General features: G+C 44.2%; 1 protein-coding gene across 8 annotated transcripts in view; it reads right to left on the reverse strand.

Moving 5' to 3' along the window:
* CDH23 (cadherin related 23) overlaps positions 1–21,640 on the reverse strand; it is a 529,883-nt gene that overhangs the window by 214,364 nt on the left and 293,879 nt on the right. For 7 of the 8 annotated variants that reach the window (XM_045025474.1, XM_045025448.1, XM_045025449.1 and 4 more), the window contains 2 exons: positions 16,837–16,986; positions 14,427–14,585 (listed from right to left, as the gene is read on the reverse strand). In XM_045025474.1, coding sequence (XP_044881409.1) covers positions 14,427–14,585; positions 16,837–16,986 — 309 coding nt within the window. Of the gene's footprint in view, positions 1–11,335; positions 11,470–14,426; positions 14,586–16,836; positions 16,987–21,640 lie in introns of those variants that run through there. The other variant, XM_045025472.1, reaches the window with a different exon arrangement.

Raw genomic sequence — 21,640 nt, forward strand, 5'->3', positions numbered from 1 at the left:
AATGCAGAGTGGGACTGGCAGCAGCCCTGGAAGTGTATGTTCCTGTCTTTGCTTGAGAACAGATGAAACCTTGGATCAGAATCTGGGACGACGGGAGAAGGAGTAGCAGCAAAAACATAACAAGAAAAGTCCATTGTATCAAGCCCACTAGCAGGAATAGCTGACATCCAGCAGACATGTTCCCATTTGCTAAACGGTGCCTTATTTACTTTTCAGTCACCAAGCTGAGATTGCTGGACAGAACAAATCCCTGGGGAAGGTATTTACAGGGGTTTAAGACTGCGCCAGCCCCCGGCAGACCCCAGCATCAAGTCACAAAAGCCCCTTATGCAGCTGTCAGGAAGTAAGAACCGATAGCAGACTGACAGCTGATTGAGAAAGTGATTTGCATTTTAAATATGAGTTTATTGATGTCTGGTGCTCTCTTTCCCAGTGTGGGATGACTACATTATTACTTTTTTGTTGACTGGCTTTTACGGCTGGCTGGAAAGAAAAGAAAAAAATTGGACTGGGATCGATTTCCTTGTCCCTGGTGGGAGGCCAAAGGGAGATCGAAGAGGCAGAAGAAAAGTGATGGCCGAAATGGTAAAAGGGAGAGACTTTGTCAACCGAATTAAAGATGCCATAATGAGGGGAGCAAAGAAAGGTTAATTAGCACATTTACTGCGCTAGGATCATTCTAACAAGGCGTCTGCCAACTATATGCAGATATTGGGAGAGGGTTATGTGGCGGGGGGGGAGAGGGGGAGAGAAATGAGAGAATATGGGCAGCTGAGCAGGTGTGTATTTCAACTATGGGGGAACATACATGATGAGTGTGAACATAGAGAAAGATGTATATGTAAACATGAGTCCAGGTAGCGTGTGAGTGTGCGTACATTCAGACACTGGTATGAGGGAGGGTGTAGCAGATTACATGCCTGCGTGCTGGAAGGATGTGGAGCACATTAAGGGAGGTGGGTCTAAGCAAGAAGTAAACTAACAAGAGTGAGGTACCCCAAAGATCTGTACTAGGGCCAGACCTGTTTAATGCAGTTATTAATTTGAGCAGTGAGGTAGCAGAAGTTACAGGTAGCACAAAATTATTTAGGTTTCTCCGAATCGGAAGGTGAGGAACTTTCAGAGGAAGCCAGTGTGAATAGGTAGCATAATGGCAGAGGAAGTTCAATGTTGGCAAATTCAAGGCAATGTGAACTGAAGAGAATACTTTGAACTATTCAGACACTTCATTGGCTTCTATTAACTGCAACAACTCAAGAAAGGATCTGGGCATCATTGTGGACAGCTCAATAAAATGTGCCACTGCTGAATGTGCAGCAGCTGTCAAAAACCAGTGGAATGTTGGGACGCAGGAGGAATGGGTCAGAAAATAATACTGAAAATATTAGAATGCCATTATATGAATCAATACGATGCCCTCTCATGGAACACTAATTTTCCATTCTGGCCACTGTGCTTCAAATGAGATATAACTGAAATAGAATGGTGTCAGTGATAAGTGGGAGAATAATTAGATACATGGAAAACTTTTTCATGAAGAGAGATTTAAAAGCTTGGGACTATTTGGAGAAGTATTGAATCTGAAGGGCTATGATGAAGATATACAAAATAATGAATGGCATAAAGGTGGTTTATCTGGCATTTCTGTTTATCCTTTTTCGTAATACAAGAGCAAAGCAACAGTTAATTATGCTGAAAGACAGTACATTTAAAACTGAAAAAATGAATGCTTTTTATTGTTCAAATATAAAACATTATTCTAGATTCATAGGTTTTAAGACCAGAAGGGACCATCACGATCATTAAGTCTGACTTCCTGCTTAACACAGGCTATAGAATGTCATTCATACATCAAGTCCAATAACTAAAACATCTCTTAGAATTGGCCTTTGGAATTCATTGCCACAAGGTATCCTTGAGGCCAAGACCTTAGCAGAATTCAAAAAATTACCGGACATTTACATGGATAATAAGAATGTCCAGAATTACATTAGTAGAGCCTTATTGTAAAAAATCCCTAAAAGTTTGGAAAGTTGAGCCCTCATGCTTCGGGACATAAACCAATCTCTAAGTGAAAGGACTAAAAATAAACTTTCCCTAAGGACAGATCATTCCCTAATTATCCTCTGTGAAGTGACTTGCATCTTCCTCTGAAGCATCTGGTTCTGGCCAGTGTCAGAGACAACTTAAAGGACTGGATGGATTACTGGTCTGAATGCTGGTATGATCTGGTATGGCAATTCCTATGTTTCATTACATTAGTTTTCTCTATAGGAACAGTCCAAAACACCATAGTGTCTCTATTGTAAAATGTACAGTTTTGGGCCATGACTGTAAGACTCTAGTGTATTGTTTCAAAAAGAGCAGTAACAGACTGAGGTGAAGGAGGAGGGGCACTGAAGCTCCTGCTCTGTCACTGTAACACATCTTCTCACTTTTTCCTGAGTAATTTCTCTTGACTTGTCGTTATTTTTTGACTAAGAAGAAAACATAGGCTCAGTGGGGAATACACAGCAGAGTTCCTGGAGGCTTAAAGAGCAAGTCAGTTGACTTACTCTGGTACCAGCTGATTCAGGCAGCCTAAAGCAACTGATCTGAGCCTAAACAGCCTAAAAAATCCTAGAGATAGGTCCTGGACTCAATGCTACCATACAAAATAATGCTTTCCTGTGGAATTGTTTCTCTGCAGACTATTTAAGGCTAGGCAAATTGAATGCATGTTGAGTTAAAAACAAACGTCATTGGTTCATCTCAGTTTTAAATATTTCAGTTATCAGCATTTTTCAGATAGAGTCAACTGTGCAGATCTTAAGGAAATGAGAGTCTTAATACCACCTCCCTAGCCATTAATTCTCATCTCCTATAGGCTTCCTTACATCCATTCCCCATCCCTGTAGGCTTTGCTAATGCTATTGCCAAATCCTAACAAGATGCAAATTAGGCCATTCTGTACATCCCTAACCTTAGAGAGGAAGCACCTGATTGGTTCCAGCTCCTGGCAACTCCTGACTGACTGAATAGTGATGTCCTACATGAAGGCACCAAAGGCAGGTTTGTTGTGTGACTAATTATTTTCTGCCAACAGCTCTTCTCATTCATGAAACAAGAGGCACAGGATGGGTGTAGGGAATCTGCACTTACCAGGACAGGAGTTTTATCTGTGTTTCCACATCCTCTGTCCCATGTATAAGAGCCATGGACCAGAGAGGAATGGTCTAGAGTTCTTGATCATACAAAAGGAACAACTGTGGCCTCAATGAGAGGGAAGAATAGGAAATCCATTAAAGTAGAAATAATCACACAGAGGAAGGTTCGTACTCCTATTTGCACTGTGGGACGGGGTTTGTATACACGAACCCCTTACACCCCACTGTTGCTACCAGTGCAGCTCGAACAGTGTTAGCAACAGGGGAAGCACTAATACAGATTGATGACTGGAACTCTAGCCACTGTCTCATCTAGACGGGCTCTGGGACAATACGGTGGTTAAAATGCTAGTGGGTGTGCTACACTAGCACTCCCATCATTGCTCCCATGTACGGAGCTGAACCAGTGGTAGCAACAGAGGGAAATTGTCAGGAAAAAGGCTACTGCAAACAATCTCAGTGACTGAAAGCAGTGGTATAGCAAGGCAACGGTCTAGGCAGCTGGATAGAAGCTTAGCAGTACCAGGAATCAGGCTCCCAGCCTCTGAAAGCAGCACTATCCATAGAGCAGGGCACTAGTGGTACGATCCACAGTTTCAGAGCCGAATGGATTAAAACTGCCCAGTTTCTCTTCACACTAAACTTTGGATCTGCAGCTTCAAGGTAAAAAAGAGCAGCAATAGGAGTGAAAAAAACAAAAAGAAAAAAAAACTCTGAGGGGCACGATACTCCTGCTATGCTGGACTAGTGATCTGGGCTGGTCTACGTGGAAAACGTACATCAGCATAGCTACATCGCTCCAGGGTATGAAAAATCCACCCCTCTCAGAGATGTAGCTACGCTGACGTAAGTCCCGGTGTAGACAGCGCTAAGTCAACGGAAGAATTCTTCTATCAGCCTAGCTACAGCCTCTCAGGTAGGTGGATTAACTACAGCTATGGGAGAACCATTCCCGTCGCTGTAGTGTCTACAGTGAAGTGCGACAGTGGGGCTGTTGCAACATGTTTTAAGTGTGGACATACACTCAGACCCTCACACAATGGCAGGAGCGATTTATCAGTGTCCTTCGCTGAGACCTAGACAGCTCTGTGACTTAGCACAACAGTACAGCACTGCAGTCTCATCAGATTGGCAATGGACTGCTGGGCTGCTGTTTGAACTCCTGGACTTGGCATCCAGCAGGGCCAGTCTGACAGCCCCACACTGTTACCACTCTCTTCTGCTCTTTCACATATTTTATTTTTGCTTACATGCAAGAGAAAGAAAAGGGTCAGCTGCCCTTAAAGCACCAACCACAGATGCAACCACATAGCTTCTATCTCAGTGACAATACTATAGAGAGAAACACTGGCCCTCCTTATTGTATAGGAGCAAAACCCAGGAGAGTACCTAGCTTATTTCATAAGTTCAGATGGACACATTGCTTCTTTTCCCACACTTTCTACTGCATCCATCTGCTGATCTCTCAGGTCAGACCAGAGCCATAGAGCCACAGAAGAGACAGCCAGGAAAGCTGTGGAGACACAGAAAGGGCTCTTGCCACTCCTCCTCTCTCTGTACGAATTGTCTAGACAGCGTAGGCTAATTGAAACAGAGATATGTCCTGTTCTTCTATGACTTCCCCTCACCATATCCTCATCTTTGTCAGAAGCTCTAGCTTCTAGGAGAAGCTCACCACTGAAAAGGGCCTCCTTCAGATAATGCCATCTGGTGGCAAAACACTTCCCCTCCCCACTTCCCCAAATCTTGGATGGGTCAGAAAGGGATCTGTGCTTTACCATTAGATACCTCCAGACACTTATAGCTTATCCTAAACAGCCCCTAGTTTCCATCAGTGAAAATCCCTTCACTGCACCTTCTGGAGGTAGCTTCCACAAAAGGCAGAGGGAGGAGCATCAAGGGGCAAGAGCTCAATTCTCATCCAATGCCCATGTTCACAGTGTCACTTCTCTTCCCACAGGGAGCCCATCAAGGACTCTGGGATCTTACATTCCACACTACCAAGACTTGTCATTCTGCTCCTCTAAGGGCTGCTGTGCTCCATCATCCACTGATTCTCTCTCTTCTTCCATACACTGGGTATCCTCTACTATATACAGTACATGAGGGGTGGGGAATTTGCCATTTGTGCTATAACTTGTTTTCTGTAGGGTTTGGGCTGATATTTGATGGAGTTTTGGATTTCTGGCCATTCAGTTTTACCTACCCCTCTTTCCTCTATTTATTGAGCTATTCCTCTCTTCAATGGATTTATCCTCCTATCTGGTCTAAGGTCTATCTATGTGCCTCTCTTTGATGTACAGCTGCTCATGTCTTGGGAATTTTTTCTAGTCTATCAGTTCATCCCCCCACCCCCAGTCTATCCATTCACAGATTCATAGCTGGGAAGGGTAGGGCTTGGAAGATACTCCCCTGCCCGGCTTCTTGCTATACACATACAGGAGTAAAGAAGGCTGGGAATTGCTTAGAGGGTGGTCACAATACCATTACTCACACATGCCTTCTTCTGTATTGATGGTTATGAGCCTTGTAGTTGTTTTGGAGAAATTTCAATGATTTGGTCCTGGGACTATACGTAATACCCCATTTGCAGCCTGAGGGGCATAGACCCACATGCAACTCTGGTCATTGTACAAGCCTATCATCTGGCATTCACACAGCCTGCACAGCTGGTTTTCACGTGACACAGAGCAAGCAGAGGCCAGTAGTTAAGTCTGTCTTCCCTTGTCCTTATCTGAGAGGAGGACTACAACTAGAGAGCTATCTTCACTGCTTCTGCAGAACCCCCTATATGGAGCAAAACTGTTCCCAAGCTGGTGCTGTCTAGTGCCTGTAATGTGGTGCTCTCACTCATACACATAAATACCATCCTATACTAGAAACCTACTGACCGCCATACTTACCTACATGCCTCCAGCTTTCATCCAGACCACAGCACATGATCCATTGTCTACAGCCAAGCTCTAAGATACAACCACATTTGCTCCAATCCCTCAGACAGAGACAAACACCGACAAGAACTCTATCAAGCATTCTCAAAACTACAATACCCTCCTGCTGAAGTGAAGAAACAGATTGACAGATCCAGAAGAGTACCCAAAAGTCACCTACTACAGGACAGTCCCAACAAAGAAAGTAACAGAATACCACTAGCCGTCACCTTCAGCCTCCAACTAAAACCTCTCCAGAGCATCATCAAGGATCTATAACCTATCCTGAAGGACGATCCCTCACTCTCACAGATCTTGGGAGACAGGCCAGTCCTCACTTACAGATAGGCCTCCAACCTGAAGCAAATATTCACCAGCAACCACACACCACGCAACAAAAAACACTAACCCAGGAACCTATCCTTGCAACAAAGCCCATTGCCAGCCCTGTCCACATATCTATTCAAGGGACTTCATTGTAGGACCTAACCACATCAGCCACACCATCAGGGGCTCGTTCACCTGCACATCTACCAATGTGATATATGACATCATGTGTCAGCAATGCCCCTCTGCCATGTACATTGGCCAAACCGGACAGTCTCTACGCAAAAGAATAAATGGACACAAACCAGACTTCAAGAATTATAACATTCAAAAACCAGTCGGAGAACACTTCAACCTCCTGGACACTCAATTACAGACCCAAAAGTCGCAATTCTTAAACAAAAAAAACCTTCAAAAACAGACTCCAATGAGAAACTGCAGAACTGGAATTAATTTGCAAACTGGACACCATTAAATTAGGCTTCAATAAAGACTGGGAGAGGATGGGTCATTACACAAACTAAAAACAATTTCCCCATGCTAATTTTTCCCCTATTGTTGCTCACACCTTCTTGTCAACTGTTTGAAATGGGCCATCCTGATTATCACTACAAATGTTTTTTTTCTCCTGCTGATAATAGCCCACCTTAACTGATTAGTCTTGCTAGAGTTGGTATGGCAACTCCCATTTTTCATGTTCTCTGTATCTATCTATCTACTGTATTTTCCACTGCATGCATCTGATGCCCAAATAAATTTGTTAGTCTCTAAGGTGCCACAAGTACTCCTCGTTCTTTTTGCTCATACACAGCAGAGTCACCAGGCTCACACTCAACCACTATTTTAAAGTGCATGTTTCCATCCATCACGCTGGGACTGTTTCTGCTCTCTCCCACTGCACGTTCCAGCAAGTCTCTCTACCCAGCATACAGACTTCTTTGTCTGTCTGCCCCTAAACTGTGCTCCTTTGTGAAAGGTTGTACACTGGGACAATGAGTTAGATTGAAGTGCTACATCCAGTGACGAAGGAGCACAGCAAAGGGTGTAAGCAGAGTCAGCTGTCCAGTCCCTAGGCTAGAAGGATTGGTAGGTTCTGCCCCAGCTACCAGCAGATATTGAAGTGGGTTTTTTTTTCCTGAAACAACTGGCCATGAAACCTTTTAATAACATAACAGAAAAGGTCAGAGCAGGAATTTCACACTTCTTGAGCAAGCTGGTCTGGATAACTTCATGCCCCCAAGAAGCAAGAGTGCTGAGAACAAATACAGTTCCCTAAATCAACGGGGGTCCTTTGACACCCGGGACCAAGTGCTAGGAATTGTTTGCCAATCTCCCCCTTTCTTTTGTTGCTGGTGTTTGTACAGTGGTTATTTTCAGATGTTATGAAGGTGGTAAGGAGGGAAGTTATACATCAAGAAATCATGTGCAAATGATACAGGGCACATCACTATTTCTGCACTGTCGACATTTTCAGCTGTATACTTCTCCCCAGAGGTAGCCTGGAAGGGGAGTTCCCCCACCCCCAAAAAAGGGCCACATCTAGTGTAACAAAGGAAACTAATTTTCTTTTCAAACGAGACCTTTTAAAAAAGATTTTTAAAAAGAATAGAATTTAAAATGGAAAAAGGATGGAGTGGGAAAATGGATTTTGCCTTCTCTCTCTCACACACACATACACGTTCATCATGCGGTATCCTGAGTAACCATGCCAGGGCAGGTCTCTGTAGTCACACTAATCTCTGAAACCCTCCCCCACCCCCCAGCCTTATTTTCAGAAGGGCTGAGCAGTCTAGTTGAAGTCAATAAGAGCTCTGGGTGCTCAGATCCTCTGAAGAAAACTGGTCTCCAAACTTTTAGTTAGTGAGAAGGATGGATGGGAATAATTGCAGCCCTCAGTGGGGAGAACAGAACACTTTGGCTTCCAGTCTCATCTCTTACAACATAGCTCATCACTGCAAATTTTGCCCTTTGTTAAATATTTTAATGCAAAAGGGGTACGGAGATTTCAAGTTTCTTTTTCAAACAAAGCCTCCATTTTTGCAAGTGCAATCTGTTGCTTGCAATAAATAGCACTCATAGATTTACACAAGTATTGAATGGCCAAGAAGATCCATGAACAAATGTGCAGATACAAAATTACATGCCCAAAATAAGGTCCAATTAAAAAATACATTATTATTGTAAATGGCTGAGGCTCAGTCTCCCAAGTTTGTAAGAGGCAGCATGGTCCAGGGGATAATTCCCTGATAATTCACTGGGCTCTCTTCCTCGCTCTGCCATGTTGTGGCCTTGGACAGCTCACTTAACCTTTTTGTGCCTCAGTTTCCCCATTTGTATAATGAATACTGTGACATTATCTGATTAAAATATAACCATATATATCATTGTTGCAACCACTGTTATAATTTGCAACAAATCTTGTACAAAGGTTGTCACATGGGGTGTCTATGAAAAGGTTATGATTTGCTGGTTATGATTATGATATCTCTATGCATGTATCATTTTTGTATTTGAAGTTATGAATAGTGGCTCTATGTCTGGATTTCAAATGTTTGCTCCTGGGGTAACGTCCATGAAGTAGTTAGCCAGCACATCTTGGAGCGACTATTCAAACTTAGTGGCCCATCAAAAGGACACTTAACTGACAGTGGACCGTGGGAGACACCCATCTACACTGAGTGGACTTGTTCTGTGCTGTCTGGAATACAGGTAATGGCTTCCTGCAATGACTGAGCAAAATTTGGCATGAACATGCGACTTGCCCATGTGATGCCAAACTCCATCTTGTTGCTGTAATTTTCCACAGTAAGAACAATGGGATTGCCCTCCACATGGCAAAAGCTATAAAAGGCCCTGGAAACACCTCCATTTGGTGTTCAATCCTGCTTCTTACCTCTGGAGGAACTTTGCTACAAACTGAAGCTCTGAACAAAGGACTGAATGACCCATCCAAGCTGTGGATGTATTCCAGAGATTTTACTTAAGCCAGCAGTTTATTCCATCACTGCTACAAGCCTGAACCAAGAACTTTGCCATTACTGTATGTAATTGATTCCCTTAACCTATTTTAACTCTCACCTTTCTTTTTCTTTCTTTCTTTCTTTCTCTTTCTTTCTTTGAATAAACGTTTAGATTTTAGATACAAAAGGATTAGCATCAGCATGATTTTTGGGTAAGATCTAAGTTATAAATTGACCTGGGTGTGTGGCTGGTCCTTTGGGATCAGAACCACCGTTTATTTGATGAGACTGGTTGTAAAGAACCACTCATCTTTAAATCCAGTGTTTTTGGTGGTGATATAAGAACTGGAATGCCTGAGAAAACTGCCTTTATGACTTCTTGTTAGCTAGTGTGGTGAAACAGAAGTTTACTTTTGTTGCTGGTTTGGAATATCCTATGGGGGATTAGCCACCAGTCTTGGGGTGTATCTACCCTATTTCTCAGCAGTTCGTCCTGGATTTGGCACTATCAGTTGTGACCCCCACTGAGGCATGGTTTCAAATATAAACAATACTTTGGTGTTCTATTACAATAGCATCTAAACCATCAACTAAAATCAGGGCCCCTTTGTACTGGGACCTGTACAAATACATAGCGAGAGAGAATCCCTGACCCAATGAGTTTACAGTCTAAACAGACAAGACAAAGGGCAACAGGGGAAACTGGCACAGAGGTGGAGTGGCTTGTCCAAGGTCACACAGCAAGTCAGTGGCTGAGTGTGGAATAGAATCCCTCGTTCCTGGGTCCCAGTCCAGTGCCCTCTCCTTGGACCATACCACTTCTCCAACTTTTTAAAAGCACTTTTAAATCTTTGGATGAAAATCACTATATATAAATTATTATTGTTGCCCTTCAAGCTAGGCACTATTCATAAGATGGGTCAAATTCAGTCCTACTGTGAGAGGAAGCAGCTCTCTTGACTTAAGTGGGTTGCAGCATGCTCCATCAGGGCTGAATTTGGCCCAATATCTCTCCGCACTTAAATATAGCTCCATAAACAAATGGGTCTCTTGAAGGGAAATTTTTCATGCCCCGAGGGACATGCCTTCCAGCATGTTCCAGGTTCCTGTGCACACTGAGGAGCTGCTTCCAGGAAGCCTGTATTTTCCAGCTGTTCACATGCAGGCAAATCATTCCCTGAATTTATGATACGTGTATCATGTGGACAGAATTAAACAGATGGATAGGAGAGGGAAGGGAAGTCAGAGAACGTGAACTAGAAGGAGAGTGCAGCACACATAAACAAAATATTAGACCACCGCACAACGTTACAAGGTGACTGGGGAGGAGGTTGGGGGCTCTGCAAAAGCAGCTAGACGTTCACGAAGAACCTCATGTGGAGTCGTGTATTTGAACCTGCACATACTCTGTGCAGGGAAGCGATAGCGGAGAGCACAGAGCGGGAGTAAAAGGAGGCTCTGACTCTCTGCTGCTTGCACTTACTGATGATTTATACGGGTAACACAGTGTTACCCTGCTGTCAGTGACATTAGGAGGTCAAACGCTGCAGAAACAATTGGCCATTTGTCATCACAAGTGAAGTCTCTTTTTCTCTTTCTTTTACATTTTCAGATGTTCAGACCTAGGGAGGAGGTCCAGGGAAAGGGGGAAATGCAGTAGGGAACTTGTGCATGTGCACATTTTGATTGGAAGGCTCCATTTTCTTACTGGCTCACTAAGGACTCCTCTTCCCCCATCCCCCTCATCCCCAAATAGCTAAACAACAGTGATGGGAGGTGTGTCAGGCTGGGGACTTGGGAAAGTGGGCTGAAAGCCTAGAATTTCAGGGCAGTTGGGAGTAAACTCTTCCCCTCCTCAGGAAGTAGAGAAAAGTGGCTTTTAATCACTATTATATCATGCAGAAGATCAGAGATTTCCTGTTCCCCAGACCTCCCCTATTTTGGAGCCGTCCACGTCTCTGCCTGGAACAAGCTTTAGGCGCTGCAGCGCCAGCTGCCATTCTGCCATCTCCAGAAAAAGGCTGACACGTGTACGCTGGGGTCCTGGAGAGTGCCCTCCATTACTCAAGGCAGGGAATATGCACTCACCAAACACAATGAATGCTGCTGTGAAGAGAGGAAAAGTTACTATGTTCTCTCTTAGAAGCCCATAGAGGACACACAGAGCTATTTGAATAAGATGATCACCTCAGAAATTTGGGCAGACAGGAGGAGACACAAAGAATTCCTGTTCACATTGATTCTGTAACATGTGGCTTGGTTTCTGTATTAGGTTTGTATCCATCTAGATTTCTGTTATTTCCCTGAAATGTATGAATGTTCTGTTCTCTGTTTTGATGGGATTGAGGACTAATTTTGAAACCATCCCTTTCTGCTCCCTCGACACCCTGAACCAAATCTCCACTGAGCAGGGTTAGATGACCCGGTGGTTTAAATTCTGGTGGCTGATCTACACTAGTGTTTCCGCTCTTGCTACCAGCTGCATTAGTGGTAGTGTACAGGTGGAGAACGTGAGGGATAATGCTAGTATAGATAAGGCCTCTGTGACAAAGGGCCAATCCCTCTGAAACCACTGTCCTCGTGCTAGACTGTCTGTGACAGTGGGATAATGCCAATGGGACTATTACCCTCAGTGCAAGACCATCTATGATTGAAGATTAATCCTCCAGAAACTGCTGCTCAGTGCTGATGTAACTGGGATGGAAGGTAATCCCTTTGGAAACTCAGTCCTAGCATCTGACTATCTCTGCTATAGGGCTAATCTCCTGGAGACCAGTTTTTTCTACTCTCCAGAACATTTCTATAATTGTTTTCCCTCTACCTTTTAAAGTACAGGGGAGTTTAAGTTTAGAGAAGTTACATCTTCAAACTAGCTGTCTAAAATGTACCCACAAAATCTGTGCATGCATCCATTGCAAATACAAAATATAGGCTCATTTGTGCAAAAGGGCATTTTTCAACACAGAATGGGAAATAATAGACATAAGTGGCCTTTTGCACATTTAATCAATTTTATGTACTTTTGGGAGAGGTGTAAGGAATGTGCACTAAATTTAGATGGCCAGTTTTAAAAATTTGTCCTTAATAATCACCCACTTCAGGTACCCAGGAAACTCTTTGAAAAACTGTAGTTTATCATGACGAAAGGCAGCCCTCCACGAATAAAATGAACCATGCGAGGAGCGTGGGATAGTTGGTGGAACAATCATGTTAAGTGAACACTATTTCTGACACATACAGAGCACTGCATCTCATATACAAGTAGTAGTATTTTATGAGGGTTGTTAGAAGTTTGGGATCAGCTGGGAGGACAATCTGGATTTCAACGCTAATTGCATACATTCTGATTTATCATAGAAGATTCAACTCCTGGCATTTTGTGTTTGTTCCAAAATGCAGGCATAGCTGGAAGTTGGAAAAAAGACGCTGTAACAATCTCATTGTTTAGTGTCTGATGGCCTGACTAGCTAAACATCTGTTTGAAATATTAATAACTGTCAGATGGGAACTGCTCAGGGGCTCTGTACAGTTTCACACCATCTGTTTGTAGAGTAAACACACTTACACACCCCAAATCATTTTGTCAGAGCTTTCATTCTCTTATCTCTGTGCGTGTGTGTGTTGGGGGAGTATGTCTGTCCAGAGGTGTGGGAGCTGATGGGAGAGAACATGTATTGGGGAATGGAATGCGGGAGAACTAAACACATGTGAGAGGATATTTAACTAAAGCAGCACAGGAGCACCCACCAACCAGAAATACTTCATGAGTGATGTTATTCTTCCTAAATGGCAATTAACATCTATTTTAAATAATTTTTAAGATGGGGTTTGATTTCTGGTTTGCCAGTTTACTCTGTGCCATCAATAATTCCTTCTTAGAAGGTAGGAAATGCATTTTCTTGCCTTTCTAATTTTCTCATTCCCCATTTGGTGAAATGAAGCATAGAACTCAGTTCCCCACCTTTAGTTACTTTTCTGCTCAGGTACGTCTACCCTTCTGGCTGGGGCTCTGATTTCCAGCTTGAGGAGACATACTCGCACTAGCTCACATCAATCTAGTGTGCTAAAAATAGAAGGTAGCTGTGACAGCGCAAGGAGTGAGAAGGGCTAGCCACCTCGAGGACGTGCCCACCACGCATCCTAGCATATACATGGGGTGGCTAGCCCCACCCACTTCCCACACTGCTGTGGCTACACTCTTATTTAGCACACTACATTGGTGGGAGCTAGCACAAAATGTCTCCTCAAGCTGGGAATCTCACCCTCGGCTTGAAATGTAGATATATCCTTTGTGCACCAGCACCAGCACCAGCCAAGAGGTCATTCAGAACGTGCCTTGCTCTGGCAATGATATTTGTTAGCTAATTCTGGTCTGAAACCCAACAGGAGGGACATGCATATACCTTTTCTCTCAGTCTCTAGCTGCACCTGTTTTGCCTAGGTATTGCACCATACACTGGGGAGCAGGAGCCAGGCTCATCTCTGAAATGATGCAGGTGTCAGGGTAGGGATAATGGAAGGCATCTTGCAAATCTCCTGATTTAGCACAGGCTAGGATAGCTGGTTCTGCGATAGAGGCCCCTACAGGGCTTTGTAGGGCCATATAATTTCAGTTCTACCTCAGCCCTCCTTGCTCCCCCTCCAGCCCTTGATATGCTCACTAGGCCCACTTACCCCCACCCTTGCTCTGCCAATAGCATGCCCTCAAAGAACCCTTGTGCCTAGGGCTTCTATGAAGCTGGCAGGGCTACTCCCTAGGTGGTCCTTGTGCCTGCCCTGTGGCTCCTTTGTGCCAGCCAGGCCTACACTATGTTTGGGCACAGTTTTTCAGACTGCTTTGTTGTGAATGTGGCACCCACAATAGGGATAATCAATCCCCAGGAATAGCTAGATAAAAGTGTCCTGCACCAGTCCATGACCCATTTGTTCTGATAGCACAATGCACAGAGCTTTCATTTTCATTGGCGGTGAATTCGGTGGGGTCAACATAGCACAGCTTTGAGGACAAGATGTAATAAAATGCATATTGTAACTTAAGAAAATTCAAGGTTGTTTCTACTTACGTGGACCCTCAAGACAGTGATTCCCACTGTGACGTTCTCAAACAGGCTAACGTTGTACAGGACTTGGCTGAAAATGGGGCGGTTGTCATTCTCATTGATGAGGTTAATCTTCACACGAGCAAAGCCAACGTGGTCTGGCACGCTCTCGTTTGCGAACAGCTGCGCAGAGACAAGAGGCAAGCAACACAGTGTGTCTTTTTTTAAAGCGAGTTAAGCATCAGTTCTTTAGTGATCTCCTCTGATACTCTGTTACTACAGCAGCATGCCTCTGGTAGGCCATCCACAAACAGTGCAGCTAACTCAACATTGAACATGATGCTGGAGGGGTTCAAGGCAAATCGCTCCCAACCATTCCAGGCAACCATGCCCGTTTACCAGACTAGAAGACCTTGGTTATACTAGTCAGAGTCAAATACCCTTCCCCCATTATTTTGTGCACTCTAACTAGCAATGACACCAAACCTCAGCCTTGCAATCCTGAGAATATGCCAAGCTCCACTGCAGGTGAGACCAATGGTAAGGAGTTTAGAATCATCAGTCAAATACCACAGGATACAGTATTTGTATGCACACAAGTTGTGGCAACCATCTGGTTCTATGGGCATGATAGCACTGCTACTGTCTCCTAGTCATCCTCACCCTTTAAAGACACCCTGAGAGTGATATATCTAAGCTTCAAGCCCCAGGGGTCACAGCATTAGGAGCTGCCACTATTTCACCATCTAACCAGCTTGCTGAATGGGATTGGAGCATTGGAGTTTCTGGTTTACACTTTTCACTGCTCAAGGAAGGCAGGTTTTTATTTATGCTTCTTTACTGGTGTATAAAAGCCCCTCTGCCCGGACTAATAGCAACAGGAGCTGCTGGCATGATCAGGAAGCTGCTTTGCTTGCCAGAATTTATAGCTGAACCAGACAGTGGGACACAGCTCAAGCAGGCGGCTGGAAAGAGTTTTGCTGGCTGATAGGTGCATTTAAAACAAAGTTTTATGCTCTATAAAGCTTTTATGGTCCCCCAGCGTGAGGGTGGGGGGGAGGGAGACACATGTTCTGTTTAAGCTCTAGTAGCTGAGGCTCTAAATTTTGAAAGAAGAGAGAAGACTCAGAGCAAATATATTTTTTTTCTTCCCTTTTTAGGGGGTGGCCAGGTAAATTTAATGCGTTTGTATCCAATAGCTCTGACTAGAGTCAGGAGCAGATTGGGCAGGTACATACGCAACTCTACTAGGGCACTCCATCCCTGAGCTTTGGCAGGTCTGACAGTATAGTCCTGGGCTGCCCCCACAGCCCGGCCACTCCATCTCTATGCTGCCAAACAGTATGGTAGGTTTGTGAGATCAACCAATGTCCACTGCCAGCCAGAACGACTGATGCAATCAAAATCGTACCACTTAAGTCAGGTGTCGGACTTGGCTCCCCAGAGGTGACAGGCAAGGCAGGGGTGTCAAATATACAGCCTGTAGGCAGAATCTCATTCTCAGGACCTGTTTGGCTGGCCTACAGATTCCTCTACAACACACTGAGTTGGCAGCTGCTGGATAATGCTGCTCAAAGAAGACAGGAAGTCCCTGGAGACAGAGAGGGAGGTGGGAAATTATGCCTGCTTGGGCACAGGCAATGGAGGCCCTCATCTCTCCCTTTCCTCCTTCTCAGCCCACAGCAACCCTTTGTGGAGCCCCCAGGGATCCATGCCCTGTGCTCAGAAGAGCTTCCTTCCACAGTCCAATGCTGGCCTCACAGGACCAGGTTCAGGGAAGCAGCTCCTTCTCCACTTCCCCGCCTCTTCCAGAGAACAAGACCCGTAGAAAGAATCCCCGCAATGGAGGAGGGGAATCGCCAAAAAGGAAGAGAAAACAGAGGTGGGGGGAAGAAAAAGAAAAGGGAAAAGGGATAACTCTCTAAGGGTGGAAGAAGAAAAAAAGGAGAGCAAGGGACAGTACCCAAGTGGAGAAAATTCCCAAAGGGGGGGATGGCAGTAGCAGAAGAAAGAGGAAGGGGCTATCCAAAGGGGGGGGGAATGCAATGAAAGGGGGTGAAGGTCCAAGTGTGTGTATGTGTGAGAGAGCGAGAGCATGAGTGTGTGAGAAAGGGTGACAGACACACACAAGAGAGATGGGGTGTGTGACTGGTCATGGGAGGATGCTCAGAGGGAGAATTAAAATGTCTTACGTGGTCATTAAATGCAGTATTTAACTTTGCTGGATGAAGAGGCAGATTCTGCAGTTGGACACAACTGCAAAATTACCCCCTTGACAGTGAACTTTTTACTCCAGGCCGACGGTTTCTCACTGAGTGAGTTTGCCACTCGTGGGCTAGTGCATTATCTTACTGCATAATGTAGCCTTGGGGTCCTCCCATTTCCAGCCCCTCCTCCCTTTGCCCATTCACCCCATATTTGGGAGAGTTCTTACGGAAAATTCATAGCGAGGAATTGTCTCAAAGTCCAGCGGCACTGCAACTCGAACGCGGATGTCTGCCTTTCCCTGGATCGAGGTTGGGGAGATGATGAAGTGATTGGAGTTGTTTCCCACCAGGTAGACCTCAAAAACACTGTTGAGTCCCTAAGAACAATATTTCAAAATAATAAAGAGAGGAACATTAACAATGACAAATGCAAAATGTACCTGGGTTACCAGCGCAATGCAGGGATAAACAATCCAGGCTAAATGCATGATAGGCTGAAAGACAATCCAGTGGTAGCAAATCCAACAATATGTATGAATAAAAGGTGAAGAGAAATGAAATCAAGAGACAGGCAGAGAGAGGAGACAGACAGATGAATAGGAAGAGAGGCATGGAGAAGCTAGCCAGAAACAAGGGAGGAGAATGGAAAGACAGATGAGAAGTCACACGGACAGGGATGTCTACCTGGAAGAAACATACTATTTCCTCTCTATTTTCCTGTGCCTTTTTGTTCTGTGTTTGTACAGCAATTTGCACAATGGGGTCCTGGTCCATGACTAGCCCCTTTGGTAATACAAATTAAAAATAATAATATTTCATCAGTCCCATTGTACATATGCAGGATGCAAAATATATGTAGTTGGTATAATCCTGACCTTACTGCACAGTATATAAATGTAAGAAATGAAGCTTGCCATATTTAAAGATACAGGAAGATTCTGTACACACCATACATATTTTACCTACATTCACCATGTTATGGTAAGTACAGCAGATGTGCTTCCCCATATGTTTTACCTGTAGTTGGAGACTTGTGCTCCCTTCCAAAGAATACTACTGTTCTCCACTACTCAGCCTCTGCATGACCCGACCAGCCTTTGCCATCTCAGCCTGGATCTGCATTACCAATCCTACCCTTTACTGCCAAGGTGGCAGGATGCCAGGGAAAATACAAGCCTGATGGCAAATGGACAGCACACACTGAAGTGTGCCACCCATATGCCAAGCCACAGACAGTGCATCTCCAGTATGCCGTGCTCACGCTAAACCCATAGATGGGCACATGCCACTCGTGTCTCAGGCTCACAGATACCACATGTCCAACATACTACACGCAAGCAGAGACCATAGATATCACATGTCCAGACTGCTGTCTACACATATCCAGTGCAGAGCCTGCATGCTGAGCCTGAATGCATCCAAAACACAGCCGACTACATCACTGAGGGGATTAGGGTGACCAGATAGCAAGTGTGAAAAATCGAGACAGGGGGTGGGGGGTAATAGGAGCCTATATAAGAAAAAGCCCCAAATATTGGGGCTGTCCCAATAAAATCGAGACATCTGGTCACCCTAGAGGGGATCCTTTAACCTCCAGAAATGCAAATATTGATTCTAAACAGTTATTTCTATAGACAAAGCTTCACTTTCCTAAGGCACAGCTGAAACTGGGGACTCAAGGGGTCCCCTCTCCCCAAGCCTTCTTGAGAGGCAAGCAGGAGCCTTTTCCCAAATACTGATAGTGACACTTCAGGACCTTCCAACCAAGCAGCAAGCTCCTTCCCTTGGTGCAACCCAGCAGAGCACATTACAATAAAGTTCAGAAACTGCCAGAGCCGAATTTCCAATTTTCCCCCGAATGGTCTCCGGCCTGTTAGAAGGAGGGACCAATTAAATGCACGAAGGGGCACTAATAGCAAAAGCTGGCTGAGCGTGACCGCTGAGAGCAGGTGACATGCCAGAAAGTCCCCTCTCTATTTTCCCCTCCCTCTACAAAAAAAAAAAAAAAAAGGTATTCCCATGCAGAGGTGGGGAGAGATCTGAATATTCCTGATGCTTCTATAGTACCAGAGGTATGTGTGGCACTTCGCGGACAAATTAAGAAGACAAGATCTCTGCCCCAAGGAGTCAAGAAGCTAAATGAGACTGAAAACTGTTAGACTAGGACAGCTGATGGGGAATGTACACAACAATAAAGAAAACAAGAGGCAGCCTGCTCTTAGGAAAGCTCTGGTTACAGGCTGTAGTACTGCACTTTCGAGTGCTCCTACTTTCACATACACTAGAGATGCTATCATAAATATAAAGGCAAGGGTAACAACCTTTATATTTGCAGTAACATAAAATACCTCCTGGCCAGAGGTACAGAATCACTTACCTGTAAGAGGTTAATCAATTCAATTAACCTAGTTGGCAGCTGACCAGAAGGACCAATGGGGAAAGAAGATACTTTAAAATCTGGTGGGGGTGGGGAAAGCTTTTGTTGGTGCTTTTTTTTGTTTGGTTCCCTATCAGGGCAAGGAGAGAGACCAAGCATGTAAACCAGCTCCTAACAAGATCCTGAAATGATAAATCTAAAATTACAGAAATTGTAAGTAATAGCAAGAAAATGCGTTAGATTACTTTTGTTTTAACTTGTGAATTTTCCCTATGCTAAGAGATAATTTTATTCCTGTTTTGTAACTGGGAAGCAGAGCCAGAGGGGAATCCTCTGTGTTTAAAATCTTTTTATTTACCCTGTAAAGTTATCTTCCATCCTGATTTTGCAGGTGTGATTCTTCTACTTTTTTTTTTTTAAATAAAATTCTTCTTTTAAGAACCTGATTGATTTTCAGTGTCCTAAAAACCAGGGATTTGGTCTGTGCTCACTTTGTTAACCTATTGGTTGGTATATTATTCTCAAGCCCTCCCAGGAAAGGGGGTGAAGGGGCTTGGGGGGATATTTTTGGGGGGATAGGGCTCCAAGTGGCCCCTCCCTGAATGTTTGTTTAAATCACTTGATGGTGGCAGCAATACTGTCCAAGGACAAGGAAAGAAATTTGTGCCTTGGGGAAATTTTTAACCTCAGCTGGTAAAATATAAGCTTAGGAGGTCTTTCATGCAGGTCCCCACATCTCTATCCCAAAGTTCAGAGTTGGGAGGGAACTCTGACAAATGCCCCATTGGAATTTTTTTTTAAAATACATTGTCAGGGAGAGGAGATGTGATTTGTGCTGGAGTACAGATTAGTGAAGGATGGTGAGCTGGAAGAAGTAAGAGAATGAGGGAGGCTTTTTCACTGGTTGGAACAACTGGATGCCACTGGACTTCCTTAGAATGAGGAGGATGAGGTAAAGCCCCCCAAAACTGGGTTTGGCAGAACTGGATTATTTGAAGGAAGTGGGGAGAGTTAGGAGAGTTCATGTATAACCCAAATGGAGGCCAGGCTTTTAGCAAGAACAAAGAAAAGTTATTAACAGCAGACCTCAGACCTCCTTGCTCTGAGGTCTTCTCACTTGAGTTGGAAGCTGCATCCAGAAAAGAGACCAAAGGGTTTTATGATGACTTGCAGACCTCATATCAGAGCCAATTCTACTAATGGGGCTACGCCTACAGCGTCTCTGCCCCTACCTAAGGTGAAGACAACTGTGCAATTACACTGGAAGAGAACGGATACTTCAGAATGAGAAAGACTGCAATGTAACCCAACGGGTAACCGCTCCTTTTCTGTTGGTCTACAAATTTGAAAATATTTTGAAAGCATATGGAGTTGGATCATCGGGAGCTGCCCACTTCTATGGTAGCTATGGTATATCTAGTGTCTGCTGTCAGTTCTCAGTAAAACACATGCATCACTAGTCTCATCCGATGGGCTTATTGACTCTATCAAGTCCTAAGGAGAAATCTGCAATATGCCTCCATTAACTATGAGGAGCTTTATATTTGCTACACCGGGGAGGCGGGGGAAAGGGAGATGAGGACAAGGAAAGGAGACCAAATCAGACACTAACTCTTGCAGCAGGAGTGACTAGCGTAAAACAACATTTGCTTGGCTTCTGCAGTTTCCTTTGAGCAGGCAGTGAAGAATGTATGGATGTGTCAATACCTTTCTTTCAGCCTTCTAGATACATCATAAAGCAGCAAAAAGGGCACAAGCCCAATTGAAAAAAAAACCAATTATTTTGCAAGTTACCTTTAAATAAGAGTATTTATCCTATTTCTATAGCTTCATGGACAAATGCCGGGGGACTCTTTTTCTGTCCCTCTATTCAATTTTCAATCCTATCTTAATATAGGAATTTAGTGCTTAATACCCTTTGCTTGTTTGCCTTTAACCCCTTCAGCATCCCTGGCGCATAGGGCATATACCCAGAAAACTCATACATCACATGTGCCTCCTTGCATACCATTTGTCACATTCTAGCATCTCAATTAATAGACTGTGCAGCCTGCCAGGGGCAGACAAGGGATTAATTGACATACTTACTGTGAAACAAACACATTAACAACCACAACTAACTTCTAAATTGTGCTATTTTTAAGAATGCCAGTGCAGGTAAGTGAATGCACTGCCAGATGTTTGGAGGTGCTCATGCAGCCGCTCATCCCCACATACTGAATGCTGAGTATATACCTATCAACACAGGTTGGACACTTTAGATACACTGGTTCTGAATCCAGCCTTTCAGGACAGCTTTTTAGAGGTGGTGGTCAGGAGAGGTGGACGGTTAGTAATGAAGCAGTAAAAGCGGGCACCTGTTTAAGAAGATATATATGTTACATCAGTTTATATTCTCTGCATTAGAGCATATTCAGTCTTAACACATTTGAACAAAGGTCCTTCTTTCAGTTCAGAAAGGGATTACTAACTCGGAGCAACAGCAATGATTTGCCTACTCCAGCATGACTCATAACAGAGAGCTAGATTTTGATATCCTGCCTTACACTTAGTAGCACCTTATTTCACAAGTGATCCCCTTACCTTCAGTAGAGCTACATGGGTAGCTGTGTACCACCCAGCATGCACTAGGGTATCCAAATCGGGCTCTCAGA

This window comes from Mauremys mutica, chromosome 7, assembly GCF_020497125.1.
Source record: "Mauremys mutica isolate MM-2020 ecotype Southern chromosome 7, ASM2049712v1, whole genome shotgun sequence".
Lineage (NCBI taxonomy): Eukaryota > Metazoa > Chordata > Testudines > Geoemydidae > Mauremys > Mauremys mutica.